At 38.5% G+C, this 22,456-nt stretch overlaps 1 protein-coding gene across 1 annotated transcript in view; it reads left to right on the top strand.

Annotated features, from left to right (window-relative positions):
• UACA (uveal autoantigen with coiled-coil domains and ankyrin repeats) overlaps positions 1–21,636 on the top strand; it is a 33,337-nt gene extending 11,701 nt beyond the window's left edge. The window contains exons 2-19 of the mRNA XM_042804220.1: positions 3,400–3,533; positions 4,027–4,115; positions 5,245–5,309; positions 6,223–6,280; positions 6,697–6,767; positions 6,870–6,976; positions 7,921–8,102; positions 8,552–8,589; positions 8,998–9,084; positions 10,225–10,332; positions 11,389–11,421; positions 11,916–12,014; positions 12,219–12,255; positions 13,164–13,216; positions 14,622–17,309; positions 17,933–18,085; positions 19,046–19,111; positions 19,784–21,636. Coding sequence (XP_042660154.1) covers positions 3,400–3,533; positions 4,027–4,115; positions 5,245–5,309; positions 6,223–6,280; positions 6,697–6,767; positions 6,870–6,976; positions 7,921–8,102; positions 8,552–8,589; positions 8,998–9,084; positions 10,225–10,332; positions 11,389–11,421; positions 11,916–12,014; positions 12,219–12,255; positions 13,164–13,216; positions 14,622–17,309; positions 17,933–18,085; positions 19,046–19,111; positions 19,784–19,855 — 4,140 coding nt within the window. The 3' untranslated portion in view covers positions 19,856–21,636. The remainder of the gene's footprint in view (positions 1–3,399; positions 3,534–4,026; positions 4,116–5,244; positions 5,310–6,222; positions 6,281–6,696; positions 6,768–6,869; positions 6,977–7,920; positions 8,103–8,551; positions 8,590–8,997; positions 9,085–10,224; positions 10,333–11,388; positions 11,422–11,915; positions 12,015–12,218; positions 12,256–13,163; positions 13,217–14,621; positions 17,310–17,932; positions 18,086–19,045; positions 19,112–19,783) is intronic.
• Positions 21,637–22,456: the final 820 nt, after the last annotated feature.

Consider the following 22,456-nt stretch of genomic DNA (forward strand, 5'->3'; position numbering starts at 1 on the left):
TTTTAAGATAATGGGTGTTTTAATTGATTGACAAATTGGTACTGCACTTTGGCTGGACAACACTAGTGGTTGTAATTCCATTAGTCGTCTGCTTTTATTACTTCATGTCACTTTTAGCAGGTACTGTTCTAATAAGCTATTGCTAAGACTTCATGATTACAGTAATCTTGTTTATAGTAAGAATGGGGAATAAAGATCATCGTGGCTACATCTCCATTATACAAATCATTCTACAGATGCGGAGTGGTGGCAGTGAGGTTTTGGCTTTGTTCTTTTTCATATTTTCTCTTTCACCCAGCAAACTCTGGTGCAAGGCGAGACCTTGCTGCAGCTCCGGGCTCTGACCGCCTTGAGAGCTCATTGCTATTGGTGCTCTCCATTGTGCATCTTCCAGGCTTTATTATGTTCAGTCTTGAAAAATTTTTGTCTTTGCTAGTAAGACAGATCTTAAGGAGAAGGTAGTTCTGCCTTGATAGAATGCAGCTGTACTTTAACGTGAAGATTGTACATAGCTTTTGGGTTTTATCTATTCTTGTTGTTCTTGCTTTCACGTGAAGACTGCTAAGGCTTCTGTAGAGTGGGTTTGGTGCTTTAAGGAGGCAGAGGAGTGTATTGTGATGAACCCAGCATGAAGGATATGGGATTGATAGGCTGCTTCCTCACTTAAACAAAAATGTTTTCAGCTAGTGTTTGGCTGCTCTATTTTGGAAATTCAGTTTACCAGTATTAACGTTTTTTATTTGGTGAAGTGTGGAACTTATGATCCACAGTAAGTAACTTCATGAACCTACAGGCTACATAGGTCTTGTTATCAGTAAATTAGTTTGCTGTGTGGTGTTAGTTTTGAATATAATATTCTGTTATAAGCCTTTTTCTTCATGAATAGGTTCTTGAATATCAAACCATCAGTGTTCATCTTGGCCACAAGGTTTCTGTCACAGAACAGAACTTCCTGAAAAGTGTAAAGCAATTCAGAAAGGATGCTTTGGCAACAAAGAGCACAAGCTCTGCATTTTGGGGTGGGATGCTTGGCCAATGGGCTGAAATTCTAAATTTGAAGTAAACAAGGAAAAAGTGGGGGGTGACGAATGTCTGAGACTGAATGCAAGGCGGTCTATTTATAACTGACTTGTACTTTCTTTGCACTCTACATTGCTTTAGTAATTGCAGACAACTGAAAGCTATAACCTTTGGAATTCTTTCTACAGCTTAACAGATTCATCTCTTGAATATCACATTTAGCTAAATTTTGACCATTTGTACAGTCAGGAAACAGTGTCCTGCTGCACATTTCTAGTGCACCCCTTTGATGTTAAAATCTGAGAATGGCTTGGGACGTGATGGAGCTGGTTCAGATCTATTTTTATGAATGGCCACATTCCATGAGTGGAATCAGGGAGTACGTTTCCATACGGATGGCATGCGGGTGCCTAGGCTGGCTCGCAGCATTTCGGCATTCCGTTTCGTACTGTGCGGGGCTGGGGTACAGCCTGGTGTCGTGCCCGATCGGCTGCTGTCCCCGCTGCGCGCCGGTGCCTTGCCTTCCTCGTCACCTGGCTGCAGGCGGCTCCCGTCAGCGAGCGGGTTCGGTGGCGGTTCTCGCCGGGTGTTTCTGTCGGGATCACTCGCTGGGCAGCTGCAGGGTGAGTGTGCGGCCCTGGCCCCAGGCAAACCAGGCAGAGGGAGGGCCGGGGAGGGATGCTGCTCTTGGCAGTGGCCTGCGGTGATGTGGGGTGGAGGCAGAGACAGACTCTGCACCCCTGTGAGTGGACGAAGGAATGTTTTGAGGAAAAGCAAATTGTATGAGTTCATAAGGTCAAAGTAAGGTCTCTGCTGCTTGCTTTTTTGATGTTCTTATCAATTTTAGTTAGGCATTGAACATGAAAAACAGTGTAACTTTCAGTAAAGCTGGGAAGCTCAGCTGTTGTTGATAGCTGTGAACTTGGCTTAGAGAGGGCTAGATTTAGTACATATTTCATGTGTTGCTGAATTGATGAAAACAAAAGTTTGCTGTTGATCACATCTCCTAGTTGTCCTGTTCAGATATCTCAAAGCTTAGCCTCACCTGTTGAGTTCTCTGGTACCTTTACTATATAAGTGTTGATAGAGGGGAAATACTAGCAGCTGTGTCTTATCTACCCACTTCCTTATAAAACAATTTTTAATGAGTGCTGAGAAGCTTACACTGGAGATGACTATTTAGATTGGAAGTTGTTAGCAGTACTATTTTGGGCTCTGCTACTTGCAATTCTTCATTTCTGTCCCTTTGTGTTGCAGCTTGTTTATTAATTTTTAAGTTGAGACATGGACAGATATATAGAGAAATAAAACACTTGATTGTCTTTAGACTATTACAGTTCAAATGACTGACAAAAGATGAGGAAAACCTCCAGTTTTCATATAATTAATGGAGTTAATTAACTTGCTGATGTGAGAGAGCAGTTGATGTGCCTTCCCTAAAGAGCATGAGACTGAGGAGAGCACTTTTCAGATCTGTATGTGCTTCAGAGGAAAGGAGGTGGGGGAGTTCTTAATGTGCATAGTAGAGAGATTAAAGTGTGATGTAACTAGGCATTAGGAAATATTCTCTGGTATGATTAATAAAGAACTGAACTGCAGGTTTCCTTGGACACTCAAAGGCTTCACTGAAGGAAGGAGTTGAGAGTCAGATGAGTACCAGGACAACAACACAGAGGGATAGCTGATCTTGTGTGGGGTTCCCTGTCTGTGACTTTTGATGTCCCTTCTAGACATATTGCAATGTTTTTGAGATATTACAAGTTGTTCTTCTCTAAAGTGTGTATGTGTGCAAGTACGTTAGCCCTTCCGTTGTGTGAAGTCCTTTGTTTATCACAGCCCTATGTAGCAGTGTTTTGTTTGCTAATCAACCACTGTGTGTGTGTGGAGAGATGTATTTTTTTGGTTGGGATGGAAGCATCCATGATGAGAGAAGAGAAAGTAAAGAGGCAGTGAAAAGATAGCTGTCCTGGTAGCTTCATGTGCCAGCTAAAGGGGCTAGAAGGAGATGTCTAAAGACAACATGCTATGATAAACTACCTGAAAACTTTATTTGAGACTGAGGGTAGGGTACTCCTCTGTGTGTCTTTAGTTTTAGTCTTATTAGACAGAACGAGGAAAACCAAAGAGGTTTGATCCTAAAGGTCTCCTTCAGGAGTAAAGTGACTTAACCAGCCTGTCTGGGAGGACTGTACATCCAGTGTGCACAGCCTAATTGAAACACTACAGTGATGTTAGACGTGAATAAATCTAAACAACAGATACAACTCTAGTTGCAAATCAGGGTATTTTTTTATTGTATCCCCTCAATTGCATATGATTCAGCTTTTTAGATCAATAGTGTACCATAAACTCACTTGCTTTTCTAATTCTCTTGCACAGCTGAACACAGACTGGAACAAATATGATGACAGGTTAATGAAAGCAGCTGAAAGGGGCGATGTGGAAAAGGTTTCATCAATCCTTGCCAAGAAAGGAGTCAGTCCTACTAAACTGGATGTGGAAGGGAGATCTGCGTAAGTAACTTCCAGTATTCCAGTAATGATGTTGGGAAGCTACTGCAAATTACTTAATTTCTAAATCTTGCTGTTGCTCTGAAAACTCTTTCTTGATACACAAGCTTATATAATACATCATGTTAGTTTAGATGAGGCTAGAATCTAAAATACCAGGTAGTTAGAATGTGAAATTCTCAAACAATCTTCACTTCAAAGTGAAGATCAGTATTTAAATACTTGTTCTTGCTAGATTTAAATATTAAAGGAAAATGGAAAGCATATTAGTTTTTTTGCCTGGTTTACTGATTCAAGGTAAATAATTATTTCTCAAGAAAGTTTTCTTGTTCCTTAAGGTAATATCTGCAAAACTTAACTGTATTTGGATGCTGTCCAAAGCTGGATTTGTACTGTATGATGCTTTAAGTATACAGCTGTTTGTTTTGACCTTCCTGGTTAATATTACCATTTTTGTGTATAAAACTGTTGTGCTTAAGGTATTTTCTATTTTTAGATTCCATGTTGTAGCATCAAAGGGAAACCTGGATTGCTTGAACACCATCCTTATTCATGGAGTTGATATCACAGCCACTGATGCTGCAGGTAGGCTTCCTCAAATGCCCATGTGCAACTAGCAAAAGTTCTCAGCTTGGTTTTTGTCTTGGAGTAGAATTAAGCAGAACTACAGGATAAATCTTCTTCCTTTCTGTAATTTCCTGTAGTTGGCAAAATAATTGATTATTTGGGTGAATTGTTGCTGAAATTTGAGGGAACTGGTCGTGTCCTGCCATGTAAGCTCTTGAATGTGGCAGAACTCAATAACTTTGGTTTCGTGCTGTTATAACTGTATATGTAGTCTGCTCTAGACTCGGAGATCACCATTTCTGGTTGCGAGTAAGAGTGTAAGAATGGTTTTAAATTCACTTGTGTTCTTTTAAGTACTAAGTGTATTTCACTGAGAATTGTACTGTATGCAATGAGGATTTGAATAAAATGATGCAGTAGGTGTTCGTGTACCCATGCTGAGCCCTTAAATTCAGAGTGTGTCTGTGCTGCCTTCTTGATTTGCACGTGCGATATCAGTTTGTGTGAAGTTCTTATGCAACTGGTAGTTAAAAGCAGGTGCTAATTTTGCTTCATATTTACCTCAATTTAACATAGTTAAATATTTTCTTGTTTTCAACTTAATTACAGAAATAACCTAACCTCCTCCTTTCATGTGACAGATTTTTTAAAACGCTTATGTGCAGTCATTTGCAGTATTTCAAGATTAATTTCATTAATGAACTTGAATGGTTGCAGCTTCTCTAAAATAAGAAGACTGTGTAACAAATAGTGAAGTATATGCAAGAGGGGTGACTTACGTTATAGCACTGACAGAATTGGGGGGGGCAGGGATCTAAAATGATGTGAATGTTGATCTGAACTGTCTCTTGCTCTGAAATCAGTCTAGCAGTCTAATGACACAAGTATCTTGATTCATACATCTAGCACATGATGAGCAGTAATGAAGCATATAGAATTATGGAGGAGGATGGTGACAGATTTTTTTCTTCAGAGGAAATAAACTATGCTAATGCTTTAGTGCAGTACAAAATAACTTCTTACAAATTAGCGTTATATGATTAGTAATGGACTTGCTGAGAAGCAACATAGGCGTGTTGAATTTGTGTGTGGTATTTCTAAATGTGTGTTCAAAATAGATCCTAAATTGACGCCAATCTCTTTTTAGGTAGAAACGCATTGCACCTAGCTGCAAAATATGGACATGCTTTATGCTTGCAGAAGCTGTTGCAGGTACTGAGAAATACAACTTGTCTGTTAATAGCTTTTATTCTTGAGGGGGGAAAAAAGATGGTCTTAAACATACTCATTCAAAATTGGTATATACCACTTTTTTTTTTGAACTATTACATTCTTTTTAAAACGATGCAGTCATATGGAAAAGACTTTTTCATATTAAAGTAACGGGTTGTGACTGAAAGAGTACCAAAATAAAGAAAGTAAACATTTTTATGTCTCTTGATTTGATTGTCTATGTGAAGAGTTAGTTTCTACCTCTTAAAGTGGAGCTGAGTGTCTTTTAAAGGTGTGTTCCTAAATGCAAATGTAGTCAGAAAAGGAACAGTAATATTGAAAGATCTGTTCAAGAATAGTGTTTTCTTCAAAAGATGGGCATTTATATCCGTAATCTTTCATTAGGAAAATGTTATTGGGGGATTGTCCTAGGTTTATGTGATACTTATTTTTAATTCATTTATTTCTGGTCAGTGTTTGCTTATTAGAATTGTTTTTAACTTTTAATGGGTTCTTTTCATGTTCTGTTTGTTTGTTTGCATGTATCCATGCGGATATAAGTGGCACATTTTCTGTGGGGTGCCAGGACTAGTAGTGAAGGTGTAATGACAAGTAGCAGAGAATCTTAGCCATAGTGAACAAACATTTGAAAGTGTCTGAAAAGTCTGAACTGCGCATTTTCTTTGCACAGTCTTAATTTACTTCTACAAGTCTTGGTCAGTGTGTTTAGAGCACTAGAGTGTATGTACCTGTGGCTTTTTGTTTCATGTATGTCATTATATTTGTAAGCTACAGACTTACATTTCTTTCCTTAAATCACTTTTTACTGCTTTAAATCAAACCTCAAAACATTTAATGCTTTGTAAGTGCAATCTGAATCCTAATTGATAATGGGGGTTACTTACTTTAACAGTACAACTGTCCAACGGAGAATGTGGATCTTCAAGGAAGAACTGCTCTTCATGATGCAGGTAATAGGTTTTGCTTTTCTGGTAACTGTAGTATGAAACCTAGACTTAATTAATGGATTAATTTTCAGATGGGCCAAATTCTTCTTTTAATTTTGGTGACTGTAGTAGGAGAAAATGTTTTATGTTGTTATTGAGGACAAATGTCATGACAAACTTGTTACAGAGGTTGTAGGTCTGAAAATCTCTTCTCATGCCCGTGATGTTAGTAGGTTTAAAATGCTTTTACTCTGGATTGTCTGCATCCTCCTTATAGCATTGCATTTTATGTCCTTTTGAGATGGTTGTGTGAGAACTAAGTCACGGAGCCTTGTCATGCTTTAACTTAGTTGCGTGAATTTTTGTGAAACACACACCCAAGGGGTTCCACGAAGACTGTTTTCAGCAGTATAACTTGCTCTTTCTTTTTCTCTTGAAAGCTATGTCAGACTGTTCCTCTAGCATACAACTCCTGTGCGATCATGGGGCCTCAGTGAATTCAAAAGACGGAGTAAGTTGCTGCTTACAGCATTCTCCTGCACAAACCCTATTGGAATTCTTGTGCTTTCTCTGCTTTCTCTCCCTTTCCTTATTTCTTTCTTTCTTTCTTCAGGACGGGAGGACACCACTAGTGCTGGCCACTCAGATGTGTCGTCCCACAGTTTGTCAGCTTCTGATAGACAGAGGAGCAGATGTTAATGCCAGGGACAAACAAAACAGGTAATGCATGCAGAAGGTTGTCAGAATGCCTGCTGACATTTAAAGGGTAGAAAGCTGTCCCTTGGCTTTCAGGCTACAGAATAAATGTGCTAAATTTTGTGGAAAAGAACCTGGGATTTAGTTCAGAAGTGGACGTGCCAATTCAATAATGCAGATAAGCGTGGCCTTTTTTATTGCTTGTTCTTGTATACAAAATACATACGGTCTTGTTATTGCTAGCAGAGGAACTGCAGTTGGTTGTTGTAGGGGTTTGTCTGTCCAAAGCTGCATCTTGCACCCTTTGGGATCAATATGCAAGATGGGTCATGACGAAAGTGGTATTCTGTCAAGAAGTATGAGTCCTGTTGGAGCTCTGAAGGGACCTAAAGGCCTTGAAATATTTGCTGCTTTGTTCATGGAAGGGGGCCAGGAGAAGGGTTTTCTATTTGTAGCTGCTACTTCTGCCAGCTATTTCTTGGAGGGTGGTTGCCTGGTGGCCAATGGATGTGAGGCTGCTGTGGGACAAAGCATGGCTACTTGCACTGTTTGCTCTGAAGCTGGCAAGTGTTTGGAAGGCATTGCCAGGGCTCCCAAGCACTTGCCCCCTTGAACTTTGTCAGAACTTCTTGCCTTGTGATTGCTGTGTCTGAGATTTCTATCTAAATAGAGAGGAAGCCAAAGTCATAGGAGTTTTCAAAACACTGGGTAGCGCTCTCAAAGGCAGTAGGTTTATGTTGGGTTTCATGAAAATACTGCTATTAGTGTTTTTGCCTTTTAACAAATATTTAAACATTGACTAGATGACTTTTTAAAGCTTTGCTTCCTGTCTTGATAGAGTTGACTCCCTTGACTCGAGTTTCCATGATTAGACATAAGTGTATGAAGGATTATTTCTGTAAGTGATTGCTCCATTAAAAGCATGAGGTCCCTGAGTCTCTGAATGCAGTCTTTCTCCCCATCCTCAGGACTGCCTTAATGTTAGGCTGTGAATACGGCTGCAAGGATGCGGTAGAAGTTTTGCTCAAAAATGGTGTGGATGTTAGTTTGACTGATGGCCTTGGTCATGACTGTGCTTACTATGCCAGAATTGGTGACAATATTGACATTTTGGCTTTAATAAAAGCTGCCGTTGAGGATTCCAGCAAAGGTATGAAGAACATGGCTATAAGCTTGCTGTTATTCTTTTATTTGAATTGTGTATCCGCCTACTGCTATGTCTTCAGGAATTGTTTTTTGGAGGGCAGGTGTAGTCCTTTGAACAAAAAAGTGATAAACTGCCTGTTTGGGAGGGGAAAGAGGGCTTTTGGTTTCTGTTTTCTTTTAGTAAAGCTTTTAAGGTAAATGCAGGCTCTGATGCCTCGAAGTATGAACATCACTGAACCTGGCATTACAGTATTGATCATAGGAGTTATTTAGCCTTATTTGTAGAAAAACTGTACTTGTGAATGTTTCCATATTTGATTAACTGGAGGGGTGGTGAATATATTTCTTGAAACATTCTCCAAAGATTGAAAATAGATAGAATTAGCTGAATGTGCTGCATGAGTCTGAATGAAATGCATTTTTTAACTTCCTGTTTTTGTGGTGCTTTTTTAGCAAGAGATACCCTGAGGAGAGGGCAGCCTGAACAAAAGGTAAGGTCGCTTATACTACGTGTCTCCTAAGGCAATGTGCCGCTGATATTGAGAGGGTGATTAGATTGTGCTACGATGTAAAACTAGTTCAGTATTTTTTTGAATTCTTAATTTCACATGTAGCTGAGAAGATTCCCTCTGTAGTCAGATGGTATGGCTATTTCTATTAGAAAAATATTTGATGATGTACACAGACAGGATTAGAGTTTTGAAAAGCATCCCATTTGCTGTCTGGATGAGATCGAGTGATGTCTTACTGAGAAGCAATCTGTCAAAATGTGGATGTTAGTAGTGTTGCCCCCCCAGTGGAAGCTGAAATGGAGTCAGAGCAGCCCACTGTCCCCAGAAATGTCTGTCTGTCTGGGCACAACAGGGATAGAAATGAATGCTTTCCTGTTGCAATAACAGATTACTAATATGTCACAGAAGTGGAATCGGCTGCGTGTGCAGGAGGAGATGAATGTCAAGCTGTATCAGAAGGAACATAACGCTCAGGTAAGTGAGAAGGATTTCTGACTTGCATATTCCCATATGGATAATGAACCAGGCTTACTAAAGACAAGATGTGCTTGTAAAATAAGCATTAACAATTCCATTAAAAGTCATATATATATTGCTGTTTACTTAAAACTTAATTGCATGACTGTAATGTGGCAATTATGCAGATAAGCTGTAAACTTTTTCAGGAAAAAAACACTTGTTTGTATAACAAATATTTGCAAGTCTTCTCATGTCTTAACCCTGCCCAGCTCTTAACCTTTTGTTGACTACTTTTGCCTGCAGTAAAATCATAGGGTTGCAAACTAGGAAGATTATTTTTTTTAACGTTCTCGACAGTTTTAAGTGTCTTACTAAAAACAACCTTTATCATAACTGTTCTACTAACTAGTATTAATTTTCTTATTTTATTACTGTGTCATTACAGTTTTCAAAAAGGTGAACAATATTTTAAGCTCTGGGGAACAAACCACTGAAAAATCAAGACCTTTGTTCTGAAACACTTTGTAATAAAAATGATAAAGATCTCTAAATGCAACTTCTCTGGTTTGAGCTAAATAGTTACCACAGTTGAGGCAATGATTATTAGGCAAGAGTTAAACATGCTTTATTGTTTGCATGTGAGCACTGGATTGATGGCACAAAGACCTGTCACTTTCATGTGTTGGATTTATTGTAAGTTACTAGAGTGGTTCTTGTGGCAGCTGAACAGTTAGCACATTCAAAGGTTGCTATGCTTTGCACTGGTGAGGCTTTTTCATTACACCGTTGGCTGTAGTGATTGGGTTTTAGCATCTGTTATTTTCCTTTGTTAACAGGCAGCAGACAAGCAGCCTTTTGAGTGCTGTCAGCATTGAATGTAATCTTACTCAGCTCTTACTTTCAAAACCTCTATGTACACTTATATCAGAATGAGCTATCTAGAGCCAAAAAGCTTGAAGACTGTGGAGCTTGTGCTTATGTAAATCTTCAGAATGAACCAGACCTGGAGTAAGGCCACAAAATCATTAGGGGACTTGTTAGAAAAGGCCTGGTGTCCTTAATGGCTTTTAAAATCATTGGTTCAGATCCTTTAGTTTTACAAATGTGTGTAGTGTTGTATATTTTTTAATTTTATTTTTTATCTTACTTTTTAAGGAATTGGAATTAGAAAACCAAGATTTGAAAGATCGAATGAGGGAAGTGCAAGAAGAGCAAAGGATGCTGCTGGATAGAATCAGTGGGCTACAACTCCAGTTGAATGAGGTAAACCTAAGACTGGAATAACCTGACTTGAAAGCTGTAATAACCCCCTGACACTGACAGTGAAGGCTGGTAGAAGGAGAAAGGAAAGCATGTGTAATTGCGATGCAGTCTTCATTGCTTTCCTGTGAATTACTTCTATGTGTCTCTGCTGCAAAAGCCTTTGGTTTTGTAATAATAATCAGAATGTGAGGAGGAGACCTTTTACGACGTCATTCACTGATACTCATAAATTTGAGCAGTAACACGGCTATACCTTGCAATGTAACATGAACCATGAGGTGTTCTGTTGTAATTTGGAGGGTAAACTTCATCTGCACGATTAAATATAGGTGTTGTGTATTATTACTTTATCATAACTACTACTTATTTTTCAGCTGTTACTATAAGTGGAAACATATGAAAAAACCCAAATCTTCAATTGGCAGAAACAAAGGTTTTCGATAGGGAATATTTTGCCTAAATTTGAAACGCTGCTTTTAAAAAAGTTCCCTTCTCTTAGAGTTCTAAATATGACCAGTACAATTGAGGAAGAAAATAAAAACAGGATTTTTTTTTAAATTTTGTTTAGTGGAGGCTTGCATTTGTTCCCTTACTGTATTTTTGTAGATACGTTTTAAGAAGTATATGCTGTCCCCTGAATGAATGTAGCACGTGGACAAAGAGAATATTTCTTCTCTGAATCATTGGCTTCTATGAACTTTTCTTAAGTATTGCCTGTATAAAACAAACAAACCCCACAAACTATCTCCTTAATACTCACTTTACAAAATGAGCAAACTTCTACCAGAAAAACTATACTCTTCTGTCTCAGTAATGTATGATCTAGACAAGTGGAAACATTCCAGTTTCCTAGTATGCCTGTCAAGAGGCATTGCTCTGTCAGACATCCTTGACTTCTGTTTGTCTGGCAAGAGAAATAAATGGAGGGAGAACACTCAGAAGCATGTAGCACTAGAAACTGGGGTAGACTTGTTAACTAATGAACTGTGTATAAGCCCCTTAAACATTATTATTGAAAAAATGATTTGTGGGGGAATTATTTTGTTATTTTTGCAGGAGCAAATGTTTGCAGATGATCTTGAAAATGAGGTATGATATATCACCTTAACGTGTAATAGAACTATGAAATAGGGGAAGTGACTATCGCATTTAGGTAATGGTATTTAAAACTATAGGTGAAAGAAAAGCTACCTGTAAATGCTTAACAAAATACCTCCTGATATGTACTCAGTTTATGCAGCTGCACAGCGTTTCTGTTACTACAAATCATATGTAATCCCTATGGCACCTTTAAAGCAGACTTAATATTTTAAGTATCTTTAGTGACTTTCAGTAATACCAGACTAATAAATGTGAATAAATTAATAGCAGATTATGTTGGTGCATATTCCCTTGGCTCATTCTTCAGGATTCCTCTTGTAGAGGAGCAGTGTTATGAAAGAACTTCAGACTCAAGAGTTTAGGGATTCTTTCAGTGCTGATCTTGGTTGAAGTTCACCCAAAACTTTCCAAAAAGTTGCTTGACATCTTGTAGATCTGGCCATTCTTGTGGCTTTGGCTACTTGGCACTCTCTCTCTTTCAGAAAGATGAGTTGAAGAAAATCCTAACTACCAAGGAAAAACAGCAGGAAGAAAGCTTAAGAACTATTGAAGCTCTCAAAGCTAAACTCAAATATTATGAAGTACGTTAATTGATTTGCAATGTAATATAGCAACTGATATTTACAGTAGTAACTCCTTAAGCAATTTTAAATTGATGAAAGCCTTAAACTGTTGTTTCATTGTAAAAGCTTTCCCTGCCCTTTAATTCCTAGCTTAACTTATAGTAAAAAAATTTGAAATTAATTTTCAGCTTTATTTTTGTGCTTCTTGCTCTTTGCTTCTAGGTTGACTTTGTGGGATCTGGAGGTACCCTTGGTAATAGTAAGTACATTTAATTCTTAAACCTTGCCGTGCATGATGCAGTGTTAGAATGCCGACGCAAAGGCTGGGTTTCTTCTGTCACCCCCTTTTGCTGGTTTTAACTATAGCCAAGCATAAAGTGTGTGTCCACACTTCAAACCTCAGAACGCAGCCAGCTGGGCGCTGTTGTGTTTGTACCTGTTAGGGCACTATTGATCAGTCTTGCTTGTGTGTGACTGGTCTTGTGAAACGAGCATTGTAACTGTTGCATCTTCTAATAACATGAAAAACAGGCGAAGCAAGATCTGTGCTCCAAATTGACTCTTCCCCTTTCCGTTCCTCACACCTTAGACAGCACTCATGTCTAGCTCATGACAGGAAAACTATGGTTATCGTGAAACCTTGAGCGTAGGCAGGTTTGAAAGCGACTTTAAACACAGAACCTCAGTTTACACTTCTATTAGAAATTATGCCATTTCCAGAAACTGAAGTCTCTTGCATCCAACTTGGTTACAAGCCTGTCTTGCACTTGTGCAACTTAAAATATTACTTAATCTGTCATGAGCTGTTGAGCTGTTTGGCTGGCTCTCAGGAGCGATCATCATTTCTTTGGAGTGTGAGGGGATGGTTTTCCCTGGTGTGCTCATGTGCAGACATGCAGCTAGCTCAAGGTGGCTTTTGTGACCGTTTTGTGGAACAATTTACCTAGCCTGGCACAGCAGGGGTATTTTTCCTTAGGGGGAGTTTGTCTAGACTTCCTATGTGACTTAATTAAGGAGGACTTGTTTTAATACCAAGTACTTAAACACCAATCTGCAGCCTAGTGCAGTCCCATTGAACACAATATTGGGAAGGAAAATCATAGTTCTTGTGATTACATGTTACTGTTTTTAAACAGAGACTAAATGCTGTTTGCTTCGCAAATCTAGGAAAAGAAGATTTATTACGGAAACAAGGCCAAGTGTTTGCTATGGAATCACAGGTAATAAATATTTTGCCACTTTAGATAGTTCTAAGATAGTTATGCTTGGGAAAGCTAAATATACCTATAAATATACATATTAAACATAGCTTCCGAATACATGTTCAGTAATACTTGCTTTGCTATGTTTAACTGCTGGTGCCCTCTAGAGTTACATATGTGGCATAGCTTTAAATGCTGTGTAGTTGTTGGATGCTGTTGGTCTGTAATGAGCCTTCTGAGTCAACAGACTACTGGATCAACAGTCATAGTGAAAAGTGCAATTGGTTTTTCATCTCCGTAATTTTTTTCTACTTTAAGTTCAGCTAAAATCCTGAAGACTATATTTTCCTGGCAGCTATACAACAATTTCCTGCCAGTTTTGTTTGCTGATAGTTAGCTGCCTTTTAAAGCAACAGTTCAGTCATAACCAAGATCCATCAGTGAGACTCCTTAGTGAGTCAGATATATGACAGGGATTGGTCTAATTGACAAGCTGCTCTTACGCTTGAGTAATTCACCTGTAATGCCTCTACAAGGGAGTGATGGCTAGAAATAAATCTATATGTCCTATGCTTTCTTGCCAGATTTCATTGATACATGTATGTTGTATGTTCTGCTAATAATGCAGAAAAATCCAGTCTCTTGTGCTATGTTTTACATAAGGTTATCCCAGTGGTCTTAGTTTTTTTAATTCTTAGTTGAAGTTTAAAATGAGTTGATGTGCAATTCTTAAAAAAAAAAAAAAAAAGTAGGAGGGCTGGGCACACAAAGCCAACCAACCACAAAAACCCCAAACCATGTCCCAAGCAGGAATTAAGTGGCTTTAAGCTGGTCATGTCTGGAAGCTGCTTACTGCTCTCTGGTCCTTAGAACATGAATGAGGTCACTGGAGCAAGGCTGGGCTGTGTAATAGCAGTCATGGCTGGTAGTGAAGACCACATGGTGAGAGGGCAAAAGTATTTTTCTGATATCCTGTACTGGACAGTAAATTACTATTTTCCTTGGTCTTCAGAGAATGTTCTTTTAATCACAACATACTCTTCTGATTCCTTTTAAAATTGTTTTCACGTGCTTGAGGGGTGGGGAAAGTCTCTTAAATTACATTTCTTTTGGCAGATGAGTGATTAAATATTAATAACAGGATTTGAATGTAATATACCTGCACTTCAACATCAGTAGGGTCTGACTGACTGGGAAACAGTAATGTAGAGCTATAGTCAAAATTTTTACTGTTAAAAGCTGAAATACATGTGCTCTGTAATATGGGCAAGAATAGTGTGTTCTTAAGAAATTTAAATCTCTGGGACAGATTCTATGCTCATCTGAATGTAGGCTTAAGACAGTTATGTATATGACAATTCACATGTGTATGACTTGTCAAACTTGGAAATGTGTATCCATTTTTGTGCCAATATATTTTTAGTCTAGGTCTATGCTGAGACCCCTGGAGCTCTCTCTGCCTAACCAGTCATCCAGTTCAGAGAAGGAAACCTTAAAGAAAGAACTTGACAACATGAGGACCTGCTATGGTGCAGCAAAAGAAGAAATTAGCAAATTGCAGAGAGAACTGTCTCACAAGGTATCTGAATGTAAAGCTTTGGCATCAGAATGTGAAAGAACCAAGGCGGAATCTGATGGACAGATAAAACAACTGGAAGATGCTTTAAAAGATGTACAGAAAAGAATGTTTGACTCTGAAGGCAAAGTTAAGCAAATGCAGACCCACTTTCTTGCTCTGAAAGATCACCTGACTAATGAAGCTGCTTCAGGAAACAGTAAGCTAACAGAGGAGCTGAAGGATCAGTTGAAAGAAATGAAAACGAAGTATGAAGGAGCGTCTGCTGAAGTGGGAAAACTAAGGAACCAGATTAAGCAGAATGAATTGCTGGTGGCAGAATTTAAGAGAGATGAAGGAAGGCTAGTGGAGGAAAATAAAAGGTTGCAGAAGGAACTTGTTAAGTTGGAGATGGAGCGAGATAAAAGGGGAAGAAATGTTGTGGAGTTAGAAGGGCAGCTCAAAGAAACAGCAGCAAAGTTAGCCCGCTCTGTAACTTCAGAAAGATTTGAAAACATGAAGAGCTTGTTATCAAACGAAGTGAATGAGAAAGCAAGGAAGTTAGCAGAGATGGAGGGAGAGCATGAAAAACTGCAGGCAGAGATTTTGCTCTTAAAGAGGGAATCTGACAATCAGAAAGCTAAACTTGCTCAGCATGTAAAGCTAGAAGACCACGAACAAATGAGGAGTGGGTTTGAGCGAAAAAATGAGGAACTTGGGAAGGCAATTTCTGAATTATCACAGAAGAATCAGACTCTGCAGAAGGAACTTGAAAGATTGCAGGTTGATAACAAGATGCTTAAACAGCAAATCCAAATGCTAAAAACTGAAATTAAAAGCCAGAACGTGCCTTTAAAAATTCACGAAGAATTGAAGAAAACAAATGATCTGACTGTTGGCGACCTGACCAAAAAGCTTTTTGAAATAACCAAGAAGTACAATGAAAGCAAAGCAGAAGCTGAAAAGTTGCTGGCAGAGAACAACAATCTAAGTGAGAATATTGGCCGCTTCCAAGCTGTGTACCTCTCTCCAGAGCAGCACAAAAAAGAAGTGGAAGCTTTAAAATCTAATGGTATTGAACTTGAAAAGCAGCTTGCTGAGCTTCAGAAAAAATATAATGATGAACAAGCAAAAGTGTGCAAACTAGTCTCTGAAAACACAGTCATAAGAGAAACTCTCAGGGATCAGTATGTATTGGCTACAACACACGAAGAGATTAAAACAGTCTTGAATAACACACTAGAAAAGACCAATAGGGAACTGTCAGATCTGAAGGGAAAAACTGAAGAGATAAAGCAGGAATTCATGAGGGTAAATGAAGAAAATGGAACTTTGAAAAATAAGGTGAAACTCTTACAGAATCAATTACAAACTGAGTACATAAGTTTAAAAGATCATGAAACTACAGTGACTACTTTAAATAAAAGCACGCAAGAACTTCAGGAGAACAATGTTGCGATTATGGCTGAATATAAGAGGGGTCAAGAAGAAATTTTACAGTTGCATGCAGAAATTGAAGCCCAAAAGAAGGAGCTTGACACAATTCAAGAATGCATTAAGTCGAAATATGCCCCGGTTGCCTCCTTTGAAGACCGAGAGCAAAGCTTTGAAGCCACAGTGAAAGAATTAAAAGCGCAATTGCAGGAACAGGTGCAAAAGCGCAGAGAAAGTGAGGAGGAAAGCAAGAAGTGCAAACAGGAGAATGAAAAGCTCAAAAATGGCATTTTGTCCATCCAGAATGACTTGCAGCAGAACTATATCCTTGCTGAGAAATCCCATGAAATGGAAAAAATGTTTGCAAGCAAAATGGAGGAGTTGAATAAGCAATTGAGAGAATTGCTGCAGAAATACACGGGCGAAAAAGAGGAGAAAGATGAGCTGCAAGAGAGTACCAAGTACACAACCATGCAGGCTCAGCATCTTTCGGTAGAGCAGATTGAAGCCTTGAAGGAGGCTCTTAGTCACACTATAGAGGATCTGAAGGAAGCCCTCAGCAGTAAGAAGGAATGTTACGACAAAGAAACACTAAAAGTAGGAGAACTACAGCAGGAATTGTCAGGTCTAAAAAAGTCTTCAATACCTTTGGTAGAATATACACAAATGAAGGAAATGCTAGAACAAGAAATTGTAGCGATCAAAAACAGCTTGAAAGAGAAGGAAGAAGAAAACCAAGTTAAAAATGAGGAAATCTTGAAGTTGCAGTCTGAGATTCAGCTTACTCAGCAAGCTTTAACAGACCTGGAGAGCAAAGAAGTGGTTGACATATCGGAATACAAATCCATGAAAAGTACTCTGGAGGCCCAGATTAATAGCATAGCTGAAAATCTGTCCAATATGAATAAGAAGTACGAGGAAGCATGTGAGGAGGCTTTGCAAGCTAAAAAGAGTGAGCTTTCTTTAAAGGATGAAAAGGAGTTGCTCCAGTTACGGAGTTGCAGTATTGAGCAAGAAATTAAAGACCAGAAAGAAAGGTGTGATAAATCATTGACAACAATTATTGACTTGCAGAAGAGAATACAGGAATCTGCAAAGCAGGTGGAAGCCAAGGATAACAAGGTAGGATGTCAGAGTTCCTTACTGCTAAACTGAGAATGTCAGGAGCATTAACTAACTTCAAATATCAGCACTTAAGTATTCAAGCATGACTCCGTGTACTGAGCACCCAGATCTGTGAAGATGAAGTCCTGGTTTTGTTAGCGTTGTACTAAGTTTTTCTAATTCCTTGTGTGTTTTAGACATCATATGCTGTATCTAAACTCTCTTAAAACTTCCAGGCTGGGTTTTAGACTTTTGGGGTATAAGCTCATTCTTCTATTGGAGCTGCATTTGTTTAGCATCTCTGGCTTGCCTTCTGATGGTTCATTGTTCTTTTCGGAAGTTAGGCCTAGAATATCTTTAGAGCATAAGTCACTTATGTCACTGGCTGACCTCCAGGGTCCGAACCTTACAGGTTTCAGTGCTAGAAAGCAGAACATGAACCAGTGATAGCAGGTCATGAAAATGAAGCCCTCTGTCTTTTGTGAAACCTCTAAGCCAATGTCATGGCAAGCTGGGACAAAGACCCTTCAATGCTTGCTGGTCTTCATCAGTCTTCAAAGAATGTCAAAGAATATTAGTTTTTGGTGAGACATCCTTAAATGAGGCTTTTGTGTGTGTGTTGTTTTTTTTTTTTTTTTAAGATAACAGAGCTGCTTAATGATGTAGAACGGTTAAAACAAGCTCTCAATGGCTTGTCTCAACTTACTTATACCACTGGGATTCCTTCAAAGCGACAAAACCAGCAGGTTGATGTGCTCCAGAACCAAGTGAAAACACTGCAACAGCAGCTAGCTGTAAGTAGTCATGCAAGGTATTGTGTGAAATGCAGTAGCATTGCTTACAGTTTCTTGTCTAAACAAGGAAGTATGTATGTGGCCACTGGAGTTGACTGTAGTCTTAGACTTCTTCAAAAGTAGAATATTCATGAATTATTATTTTCCTGACTACTGCTTGCTTCTCTGTAAATTTGTATGCTTCCTTCTGCACATCAGAGTTGCAACATTTGGGAACCCTTCCAGATGAAAAAGATGCAATTTAGAGAGAATCTGTGCTTACAACATTTTCTGTTATAGTTCATGCCAAGACCATTTCTGTATGCAAGTTCCACGTTAATATTTTCTTGAGAAATACCAGCCTTGTATTTTCTCACTTTGAAAGTGAGGTGGTCCTTTCTTAATGGATTTGACTTTGTTCCCTTGTCTGCAAACATTGTGAAATGTATTGCTTATCATTAAGTACTAGCAGTAAGGGGGAACACTTTATGATAAGTGCTGTGATTTTGTGCACAACCACATTTGTGGCCACTGTGGCTTCAATAAAGCTCATAATTAAAGCTACGTGTGTGAGCAAAGTTAGTTATTTGTAAATCTGTACATAAGTAGGATACATCTCTAATAGTATTTGCAAGATTGACCCTTACAAGACAAAGTGTTCTTAAATTGGGTGGTTTTAAGCAAATAGCTAATGCTGTTGGTGAAGCAAGTTTTTATTCTTAGCACCTGGGCTGACTCACTAGATCAGCCTGTCTCCAATAGCCTTTCAGCAAAATTGCTTTCCTACAAGTAAGCAATAAAAAAAGAGAAGCAGTGACTTTTTTCTTGATTAATGGAGGGGATTTAGCTAACTGTAACCTTGAAATTCTGCTTTGGCTAGCCCATAAGTGCACAAAACCAAGTCCACAAAATTGGAAATAGGCAAGAGTAGATACTAAAAATACAATGACTTCAACTCTTCTTCCTGTCTTCTTTTTATAGGATGCTAAAAGGCAACACCAAGAGGTAGTTTCAGTTTATCGGACACATCTTCTTAGCGCTGTACAGGTATGGTAGTCCCAAGTTCAAATTGTTTTACTGTCATCTCAAGAATCTCTACATTGAGATGTGTTTCTAACTGCCATACTGGAAGACCTCAAACTGGAAACTAGCACAAAGTACCTGCTTTCATGTTGAGAGTTTTAATTTGGAATGGGCAGATCCAACAAAAAAGCAAAGGCACACCAGAGCCGTAGTCTTACTGTACCATCTTCTTACTATTTGTGTACATGTAATTATATATAACAACCACCTTTTTTGAAGGGCGATGGTGTCTGGTGATGTGAGCATGTTATTAATTCATCATCGTCCCAGGTAACGCTGGAGAGAAGTCAGGTAAAGTTGGAAACTGAATGCAGACTTACCCAGTGGCTCTCACTGAACAAAGAGCTGATTGACTAATTCAAGTTTTATGACTTCAGGTACTTAAGCAGGCAAAAGAGGGCCCGTTACTACAGTGGCAGGCTGTGGAGCCCAGAGGATAGGAACAGTAATTTTCTCCTGCATCACATCGTCATGACAGGATTGCTTAAGTATTTCAGATTTTCCCACAGTGTGGTGAAAATACAGCAGTGAGTTAAGACTTTTGGGCAATTTTGAAGAATCTCCCGATGTTAGTGATGGATAGTTGGCTGCTTATGGGATTTTAATTTTTTTTTTTTAACTGTTTGCTTGCTCTAGGGTCACATGGATGAAGATGTCCAAGCTGCTTTGCTACAGATCATTCGAATGAGACAGGGACTTGTTTGCTGACGTGGTTAGTGCCATTGCCCTTGACGGCTGCTGCATCTTATAGGAGTGCTGTGATTACGGTAGTGATAACCTTCGTGCGATTTATATAATTATAATGCAGCTGCAATTAGAACCTCCAAATACGAAACAACTTAAAGCTGAAATATTTTCTTCTTGTAAAATGGTAAAATAGGGCTACTAAGTTTCAGATCTGACACTTCTTTCTTTAGATTAATAAAAGATGTAGAACGTCTTTTAGAACTGGTATACAAGCTGACTGTCAAAATGATGACATAGTAGTTAAATTCTTTTAATGTCTGATTGACCACTTACTAAAGCAAGGCCTATAACCAGAAACTACAGTTTATCCTAGAACTTGAACTCTTGTGGTATGGTTAAAAATAAACTACGTTCAAATGAGCTCGGCTAAATATTGTAACTGAGTATCTCCTTTAGCAATTAAGAGAAAGTGGCTGTTTTGTCACTTAAGCAGATCAAGACATACCACAACATGCTTCGGAAGTCAGCTACAAAGGTAAATGAAAGGTATTTAGATATATGTTGTAACTTGGCTGGCCAAGTTACAGACTATTTAAATAGAAGCTTAAGATGTAGTGCCTTTTGCTTTTTGCAAGATTTAAAAATCAGGTTTTCCATCAAAACACTAACCTTTATGTTTGCCTCCCCTCCCCCAAGAGTGTTCATGAATGCTTTGTAATACTGATTACTGCAGGCTAAAATAGTGGGACTGGAGTGTCACGGTTTGCAGAACTGCAGTTTGATCTAAATGTGATAGTCCTACTTCTGTATACTTTTATTCATCATTAGGCCTAATATGGGTGTAGACTGAGCAGCCCAATGGGCTGCACAGTAGATAATTCAGGTATTGGATTTTCAAACACTATTTCATGGAAGTTTAAGGTATTTTCATCTTAACTGTAAATTATGTACTATAATCTTATTTATGGGGAAAGATGCAAATAGTAAGGATTAACGAAATGAGAATCTTTATTTGCTTGGAATCTACCTATTAAGGCAGGGCTTTATTTTTAAGTGAAGGACGATGTTCCCATAAGTAAGTTTTATGAAAGAGAACATGAAATTTGGGGGTATTAAAAGGAAGTAATTGAAAAACGAGCCTGATAACGTATGTGGCTGTTTTAATAGAGCAAACAGTGTAAGTGCTATCAGTAGCCACGTTAACTTCAGTCTACGTGGGTGAAAGCATTTGCTTATAACCAGCAGGTAGGACTCTGGCATCCTGATGCAGAAAAGACAAACTTCTGCCTTCCTGAAAAATAAGGACTTACGTCAGAGTGCAGAGTTCTCTGCATCGTGTTAACTGGGTCTCCCAACAAGCTGTACCTCACAGGCATAGGTCCTATTTTTTTAGTAGTATTATGTTTCCTCTTTTGTTCCTTTTTGAGCAGAGTCTTGTAGAATTGAAGAGACAACTGCCGCATAGAGGAGGATACAGACATAGTGATGGATGTGCAGGGCAGTTTTTATTATATAAATACACTTAATATATTTCTTAAATATGTGTCTGTAGTTAAACAGATCTACTGCTGCTTTCCTTTAATTTCTTAGAGGACTATTACAAAAAACATCTCAATATATACATGTTACTTTTTAGCCAAAATATTTTATGATTGCATTATTTGAAACTTATTAGAGAATTTGTTTTGATATACTAACTCTGGCATATTTTGATAATGTATGTTTCCATATTGAGGGAGTTCTATGTATGTTGTTCTAAATTTCTCCCATATTACATTATCAATAAAATGTTTTCTTCTTTTTTTTTATTGTAGTGGTCAATTCTGTAAAAGGTAAAGAAATATATTTAGTTTGGCAAAATAGTTTGAGTAGTGAAGGATGTTGAACTCACTTGAATGCTCTTGAATACCAGGTAACACATTTGATTTTTAGATGTCTGCTGGGATTATTGGGTTTTCATATCTATTTCCAGCATTTATGGTTGCTAAAAGTTTGGTGACATTGAGACTCAAAGCTTCTACTAGTTAGTCCTTCAGAGTAAATCACCTCTGGCCACTTCTATACCAAACAGTGCAAGCTGTCTGTTCTGTCAGTCATTAGGTTTGGGGGTGAACCAGTGAAGTTTTACTACTGCTTTTGATGAAAGCGTATTCACTGAATAGCTTACCCTGCTGCCTGATCTTGTGCTAAGCAAGCTTTGCAAAGTAATTTCTTGGCACTACCAAAGTCCAGTCATTTGGTGTGACTTGAAAGTGAAGGGCTCTCTAATTGCACCATTATCTTAATTTAATTTTTGGTTATTTGGATATCATGTCCAGCCAGTGGGACATGAAAATGAATAAGGTGGTTAAGCTGTTAGGGTATCAACAGTGTAAGTGAAACTTTGCTATATTTAAGCAATGACTGGAACAATGGTTTCTTCCTTGGATCTGTGAAGGAGTTGCTTGTATTCCGAGTTAGTAAGCAGAGGCTCTCTTTAGGGTTCCTGTATATCTCTAATTTGACCTTGGGCGGGGGGAAGTATATGAGTGTGTGTATATATATATTTATTGGAGTTTTTTCTGAAGAGGAACTGGCACTTAAGTAGAACTGTTTCAAGGTGTGATCTGTCTAAACCTTCCC

The sequence above is a fragment of the Tyto alba genome, unplaced genomic scaffold, assembly GCF_018691265.1.
Source record: "Tyto alba isolate M040663 unplaced genomic scaffold, T.alba_DEE_v4.0 Super-Scaffold_41, whole genome shotgun sequence".
NCBI classification, from domain to species: Eukaryota; Metazoa; Chordata; class Aves; order Strigiformes; family Tytonidae; genus Tyto; species Tyto alba.